This window comes from Vicugna pacos, chromosome 34 (assembly GCF_048564905.1).
Source record: "Vicugna pacos chromosome 34, VicPac4, whole genome shotgun sequence".
In the NCBI taxonomy this organism is placed as follows: Eukaryota; Metazoa; Chordata; class Mammalia; order Artiodactyla; family Camelidae; genus Vicugna; species Vicugna pacos.
Genome location: NC_133020.1, coordinates 7,911,777 through 7,920,077, shown reverse-complemented (window position 1 = coordinate 7,920,077; position 8,301 = coordinate 7,911,777). Strand labels below are relative to the sequence as shown.

The window sequence follows — 8,301 nt, the reverse complement described above, 5'->3', positions numbered from 1 at the left end:
TGTTCTGGTAATTTTTTTTTCCCTTTTTAAATCGAATCAGTAGAGACATTAATGATAAAACAACTTTCACCCTCTTGGTTGTATTTTGAATACGAACAAAGTACTGTTCCATTCCATATTCCCTTGTATATTTAGGAAATGGTAGTAAATAGGGAGAGTAAAATATGTATCTGGACCTGACTAATTGAAAAATGATGAACTATTGTGATCAGAGCTGAACTGGTTCATTCCTGGTGGTAAAAATAGTTTGCTAAGCAAATTGGTAGAACAAACAAAATTGTAGGGCAACTGTTCAGCCTGTTTAATAAAACATAGCTGTTTTTAAGAACTTTTAGCAATACTGTTGCACACACTTTACATACTAATTACAATGCCTACTTATAAACCAGTTCTTCTCAGCTAATTATTAGGTTGCTTTAGAAACTCAAGAAAAATAAACTGTATTTTTTTTCGTAAATATTCTTTAACTCAGACATTGAACTAATTCATGCTTCCCTTCACCTCTATTGTTAAAGCTGAGGTTCCAATGATGATGTCAAGTTATAAATAGGGATGACTTCTGAACTTTAACGTTTGATAAGAATGAAAAGAGTATCCTGATTTTTTAAAAAATACATGTGTGAACTTCCTCAAACACCAACAACTAAAACTGTCAAAATTGAGATTAAAAAAAAAAAAAGAATGGGTTTCTTTTCACTATTGCCAGTATTTTTTTTTTTTTTTGGTTGTTCAAGGCATTGGCAGTAAGAAAACAATCTATTATTGCATGCTAGTCCTAAATATTCCATAAGATATTAAAAAAAATGAAGGCCAGGAACAGAATGTTTCTAAAATAGAGTATGACAGGACAAAACTCAGTGCACTTTATTTGGTAGGAGAGAGCAAAGGTGGGACTTCGCACCTTGAGTGAGCCACGTTTCCATCAGCAGACAAGATTTTCCCACCCACACCCACTTCACACATCCTGACGATGCTGTTTCCTGAAGGAACAGGATGGACTCTGACCAACATAGCCATAGGTGGTCTATTAAAAATACTACATGGAATGAGTATTTCTCCACTTCTACAATGAATATTTTCCTTCCAAAAGAATCTCAATTTTTTTTTTTGGCAAATATTAAGTAGGTATCATATCAGTTGTATTTTCAGTGTTCCAGTGGTCTGGAGTCTCTGAAGCCAACTGCTTTGCCATGATGAACAACATGAGCAACACAGAAACAAGGAAAAAGATGGACATGGTACTGGTGGATCCAAGGCCCTCAACAACAGTCTATGAAGAGACAGACTGAGAGCTCCTTTCAGCCTCCAATGTTTGCCTACCCCCTGCCCCTCAATTTCATAGAGGTGTTTATAGAGGCCGAGGGTTAAAGCATGGCAGGCAATAATCTGCAGAATTTGACATGCAAACAAGGCAGCTAACGGGAAAACAGCCCCACCTCCTGGCTGTTTGGAAACACCAGCGCATGCAGAATAGTTCGGAGCTGGTTAATTGCAAGAGCTTTCTCTCTGCCCCTAGAGATTCTGATCCACTGCATCAGAAGTCGGGCCAAGGGACCTACATTTTTAACAGTTAACTCTAAAGCAGGTTGTCCATGGACCAGACATTGTGAACTACTTCTGTTAAGGGAGTCAGTGGGCAACGTGTCAGCAGGAGATGGCCTCTTTATACACTTCGTATTCATTTGAGCCAGATGTTATCTGACCCAGCGTCTTGATACTCATTTAAAAACCAACTAACCAACCGACCAAACAAAAGCTCTTCTGGGAAACTATTAAACACAGAACTATCAAGACAGGAACACACACACTATGGTGGAAGACAAGCAAAAATGGCCATTGGAAGGAAAGGAAATCTGTTTTAACATTTGGCTTAAAAAGTTGAAGGGAGACTCCAGAGGTTAATGCCAGAAAGTTAAACAATGAAATAAAATATCCATTCTTCTAAATTAGATACCACTCAGGTGAAAATGATAGTTCTTAAGAATCTCACAAATCAAAATTTAGAAATTTTTCTGTACAAACCACAGAATGAAATTCAGTTCCAAAGCACAGAAACCCAGCCCCAGTGGTAGTGTCAGGCTTGGGAAAAGATGAAGGGTGCTTCGGGCTGCAGGTGTTTTTAGTGTGTTAGACAGCTGCATACTTGAAGGGTGTCTTTTGACTTGATGGCGAAGCTGTGTGAAGAGACGCAGTCTAACAGGGCTTTCTAGAATGTCCCGCTTTAAGATTTCAACCCTTAGTTCTCAGTTCAAAGTCAACTTCAGGAAGTGGGGTTATTTATACAGAAAGCAAAATTATTGTTCATACTTTTGCTCTTTTTGTAGGAAAACTAATGATTGAAACTCCATAAGAAGAATTGTGAAAAGAAACACAGTATAATAGGTAAAGAGCACATTTGCTGTTTTTATTGGTGCCTTGCATGGCAGTAATACTGAAAAAAGAGAATGCAAAAACAAAAAACAAAAAACAAACAAACAAAAAACAGGTTGGTGGCAACCCACATCTTTTTTTTTTAAGAGTACATAAACTCCTGTTTTATTTTTATTGTGGCATGAATGATAACATAAAACCAAAAACATGAAAATATACAACTTATATTACACTATGTGTTATGAACAAAATATAAATCTATAACTCTATGTTATATTTACATAATTATTTATTTTATTAAATTTCAAGTGAGATGGTAGGTTGCACATACTTTGTTTTAAGCTCCAGGCATTTGATTGTCTTTTTTTTCTACTTTTTTCCCATTTTTACTCATAAAATCCAAACTGTTAGAAGGACTAAGAGCTTTAGAGCCAGTGGAGCTATATAAATACTGTTTTAGTGAACCAGTGACAGAAACACTGGGGAGGACAGGAATCAGTCAGTAGAAAAAACATCATCTTCAACCTGGGAAACTGATAGTTACAGGAAACTTTAAAATTAAATACTGTAAAAGCGTGTCTAAACGAAACCCTATGCCCTATAAGACAAAAGAGATCTCTGAACCACTTTAAGTGGGCTTCAAATTTTTCCTTGCAGACCCCATAATTTTTATTTTACTATTAACTTGATAGACAAATATTTTATAAACCTGTTTGTAAATATACAGTTGTTTATTACAATTCAAATAATTTACCCAATGGAATGAATAAGAACGTAACTGCTTCTGATGTTTTAAATGTGGTATGAGAGGTTTCTTTTGGGAACAGTAACATTTTCTGGCTTAAGAAAATATCTGAAATTGGACCATGAAAGAGTTAAAGATAAAATTTTTAAATGAATTAAAGGTAAAAAGTCTACTCCAAAATCAAACCTATGAAATAGGTTCATCAAAGAAATTCTTTCATATTTGCTCCTTCTAAGAGGATTTGGTTTCAATAATGATTATGTTCTTTGGGAGGGATTTTATACATGGTTAACTCTTAGCTGCAGATGCCAAATAAATGTTAAACATTGACTTGACTAATTTAGGTACAAGTGTACTGAAGAACGGTTTTGCATTTGATTCAATTGTGGTAACGAGCCAAATTATTAGTGACTTATAAGTGTGTAACTTTAACCTATTCTCTCCAGTGATGCTTAGATTCGTATTGAAACATGACTATTTTTAGAGGAACTGATTTCAATAACCATTAAAAAAACCCCAGAATTCTGGCAAGATTATCCCTCAGTATGTGTGTGTCTGTGTGTGCGTGTGTGTCTGTGTGTGTGCGTGTGTGTGTGTGTGTGAGAGAGAGTGAGAGAGAGAAAGAAAACGTGAAATGCGAGTAGGAATGGGGGTGGGGAGGGAGAATTTACGTTCATCCTAGTTTGATCTTACTCTCCTTTCCTCTCCCTTATCTTTTTTTGTCATCATGGGGCACCAAAAAAGAATACAAGGTTTTAGGATCCTTTACAAAAGGTATAAACCAATCAAATGCCAAAAAGGCAATGTGCTAACCCAGTTAGGTTACCATTCATAGCACCTTTTATCAAATGACTTCAAAGTACTTTAAACATTAATATGATTCTTTTTGTTTGTTTTCTTTTAGGGAAAATTAAGGCAAAGAAATTGTGGCAGTCCGAGAATTAGCTATCAGAACAAGAAAACATACTGCAGGGCTATGGATCTGCTGTCTGTTTCAGTCCATGCACAGCTTTGTCTCTCTGATAGAAACCTAACTAAATAAAATTAAAACTAACTTCTGAATTTCGTAGGTAAAGGTCACCATGAACAATTTTTACGTTCCCCTTCAAATAAAACAAAATAAGAAACAAACAAAAAAAGACCAAACAGAAGTGTTTTGTCAATTCACGGGTAAGTGCGTTAGAACTGGTTTCAGCCATGAACGCCCTCAGTGGCATCTACCTGGAGCTAAAACAAAGTATTCTTGTAGCCCAAAGCCATGAAATGAAAACGAAGTGTCCTTATAACGTGGTGTAAGGTTAAGTATCCAGCAAACGTGAGGGGTGAACCCACATGAGTCAGAAAGCATTTGTTAACAAAGACAGAACAGTTTTAAAAATCTGTTTTCACATTGTACATAATAACGATATAAAAGCAAGTGTCTATTTTTTTTAATCCAGAGTGCTTAAAAACAAAACAAACAAAAACAAAAAGAAATTGGCTCTAGATGACTGTGGCAATTAAATAACTAAAATGAGTGATGAGAGCATAAGTTAATTAAGATTGAACACGACCCTCCTATCAATTCAGTCGTTATGTATTAAACATCAGAACCTGACATCGTTGGGGCCAAATTTTTAAAAAGGAGAAAACTTATGGAAGGAGACGTGAAATTGTGTGAGTGAACATATGTGTATGTGTGCGTGTGTGTGTATATATATGTATATGTATATATACATATATGTTGGAGATGAAAATTTGTTTTAAATATCTAACAACTTATTGGCTGCACTTCCAAATCAGAGCAGAATAAAATAGAAAGGGAGAAATAAATTATACATAACTTACTAATCTGGGAACAGCTGACCATTATTATTATTATTACTATTATTATTATTATTATTTTATCATCATCATCATCATTATTACAACACTAGCAAAAAGAGGCAGATCAAATGAAAATACAGTCATCAGAAACAAACAAAAAAACAAACAAAACAAAATCTCTGACATGCAGGTTATGATCAGCTCCTCCAAGCAAAACCCCAGAGCAAGTCTTTTGAGAGAGAGAAAAATAAAAAAGAATTTTTTTCTTCTTTCTATGTAAAAAAAAAAAAAAATCAAACTTTAGGGTCAGGTTTGGGGGATGGGAGAGGAAAATGATGACTGGAGTGAAAACCATAGCACATCCAAGCTACTGGTGGGAGTATTTACTGTCTGATGCTTCAGCAAAGACCATGGTGACTGACTTTAAGTGATTTTGCATCTACCTGTATGAGCCCTACGACTGCCCTGGCACTCGGCTGGCAAAATCGAAGTCCCATCACCATCAGCTGTGGCTCTCGGCACATACTCTGCTGGAATCAACCAAGCAGACGTCAGCGGATTCATCTCACAGCAAGAGTAGAGTAGTGGCAAAGATTGCTGGCCTTGGCCAGGCTCCATCTTGTGGGGGTGCAATGACTTTCGATCAAATCCTGCTTTTTATGGCATGAGATGCATGTGGCCCACAATTCTGAAACGTAAATGGCCTCCACCTCATTTCATGGAGAGATGAAAAATACCTTGTAAAGATCATCAGTTCCATTTCCTGTTCAGGAAAGGATGGAATGTTGAAGAAATAAGCTAATTCTATGTTTCTGGAAAATGGGCAGATATATTCAAGGAAAACAAGGATTGTTTTGCTCGAAGTTATCAACAGGAAAAACAAACAGAAATCATTAAGAAGCAAATGTTAGTGGAACCAACTGACCAGGGAGAAGGGACATCTGGGAGCAGACTGATGGCAGCTTCCGTGTTACTCATGCACCCTTCTATTACACAGGGCCACCTGATTCACCCAATCATCATCATAGCAGAGGTTTAAAAATATAATTTCTGAGCCCTATAGTCATTAAGCTGTCATCTGAAGTGCAAAGTCAAGGTCAAGGTTGCTTCCAGACCAGTCACTTGGGGGGATGTGGGATTTCATCCCCAGATGTGGGTTTAACTCACAATGGTCCAACGTTATTCCTATTAGTACCATAATCACACACATACATACACACAAAAATCCAAGATCAGAAAATATTTTTTTCTCTAAATTTCTTAATGTCTCTCTTTCTCTCTCTCTTTTTCACCTGAGAACAGCACCTACAGTTTCCATTAAAAAAAAAAAAAAGTCAAATCTCACCAGCTGCTGGTATTTCAGGTTTTTCAAGGGATTGTCTAAGATATAACACTGTCCTAATTTAAGAAGGAACAGGGAAAAGGAAAGGGAAGAAAATCAACTGGGTCAACACTTCAGTACAAATTTGGCACTTGCTCAAAGATGTAGTGTGGTGTGCAATAGACAAAGTCCTCTAAAGAAAATGATTGCTTACTTTGCGGTGGATAGCAAGGAAGTTAAAAACAGGCTCTTTTTCCCTCTTTCCCCCCCATGCACAGACTTCCATCTTTAAAGTATAGAGATGGAGAAAGTGGAGAGAAGTAAAGAGAAATTCATCATCTTTCTTTTTTTTTTTCTGTCAGGTGCATTACCAAAAAAAAAAAAAAAACAAAAAAAAAAACAAAGGAAAGGAAGGAAAGGAAAAAACCCAGAACCCCCCCAAAACAAAACAAAACTTATTTCTTTTTAAAAACTGTAGCACAAAACAACAAAACACATTCACAAGCCACTTGTTGGCACTGTGTACCTGAGTGAGAATTTCTAGAACATTGTAGAACAAACAGCCATAAAGTTTATTAAAAAAAAAAGTTGACGGGTAAGACTTCAGTGCTTGGATGTAGCAGCTGAATTACTGGCATTATTTTACCCATAGCTTATTTCAATCTCTTGTTGCTGATATTGTTGTTTGCTTGTTGTATTTTTATTTCCTTTCCAAGCCTTTTGAGGCTAAGGTCTATTAGTCAGCTGATGTCCCAACTATTTAAGACTAACAGTTAAAGTAACAGTCAGTGTATGAGAAAGTCAATGTGCTTGGCCACTGGTAGGGATGAACCAGCTAGGGCTTCTTTAAGTCCTAAGGTCACAACCATCTTTCGACCCTTATCAGTTGGCTTGTCCTGCAATATGGTTTTCACTGTCACTCCCATAATCTACATCGGGATCATCCTCTTCCTCATCGTACTCATCATAAATCTCTCCGTTGATGTCCTCAGCCTGTATCTCTTCTTTGATATGTGGCTCCTCTCCTTTCACACCGTAAGTGCTCTGGATGACAGGCATCCCAGGCTCCGGGCTGCTCGACACGCTTGAGTGCTCAGAGGGCAGGTGAGGGGAGGGCATCCCGGCCATGGCGATGGCTCCAGGGTACACAACTCCAGCAGTGGCGATGGGGATCTGTGCTTGTTGCCTGTCAGAGAGGAAACCATGGGTGAGCGGACAGTTGGGTGCACGTCTGGCTGCGTAACTAATTTGCTCTCTGCTTGTTCAACTCCAAGGTAGTGGGTTTCACCCCACTGCCTGACATTTTCAAAACCGGATCCTACTTTGACCCCAATGCCTTACTTCAATACGGTGCTTTGTAAAGTACAAGGCCTTTGCGTGGGTTACCCATTGATTCTTAAAATGATTCTGTGTTGTTACCAATCTATTGTATGAAAAGAAACTGAGGTGCAGAAAGATAAAGCAGATGAACTCAAGTCCTTGACCCCGAGTTAAGGGTCACTTCACTGTGACACATCGAAACAGTTTTTAAAAAGAACTGAATCTAAAGATTCAATTTTAATGGAAAGCTCCTAAAGTATTAGAACTTCCCAAGTGAAACTTGACTGCCTAGAACTCACTGGAACTGAGTAATATCACCTTTTCCTTGAAATAAGTTTTGGTGGGGCGAGGAAGTAGGGCCAGCCTCACGGGTGAACCACCCCTGCAGTTGTACAGACCCCGGGGCTTAGAAAGACCTTACACTTGATTTAAAGTTCTGTTGTCACAGTCTTGAAATTCTTGGAAACTCTGTAACAAAGACCCCACGTTTTCGTTTTGCCCTGGGCTCTACAAATTCCGTGGCTGGTCTGAGGGGGAAGGGATTAATAGAAGATGTCCATTTACACTTCTTTCATTCATTCATGCTTACTGTTTCCCCAAGGAGTGCTGGGTTTTGCGCTCAGCATTGAGAAGAGTCATTCACTGGGATGTAAATCACAGATCCTTTGGACAGAGCAAGGGATGCTTTCAGGGGAATGGAGGGGACAGGGCAGACTGGAAAAGGCTTTTTTCTAAGGTA

At 37.9% G+C, this 8,301-nt stretch overlaps 1 protein-coding gene across 12 annotated transcripts in view; it reads right to left on the bottom strand.

Annotated features, from left to right (window-relative positions):
- Positions 1 to 2,376: 2,376 nt before the first annotated feature.
- Positions 2,377 to 8,301, bottom strand: part of SOX5 (SRY-box transcription factor 5) — a 377,294-nt gene continuing 371,369 nt past the window's right edge. For 10 of the 12 annotated variants that reach the window (XM_072954196.1, XM_072954197.1, XM_072954198.1 and 7 more), the window contains one exon: positions 6,791 to 7,428. In XM_072954196.1, coding sequence (XP_072810297.1) covers positions 7,125 to 7,428 — 304 coding nt within the window. In that variant the 3' untranslated portion in view covers positions 6,791 to 7,124. Of the gene's footprint in view, positions 7,429 to 8,301 lie in introns of all 12 variants that reach the window. The other 2 variants (XM_006199937.3, XM_006199939.4) reach the window with 1 other exon arrangement.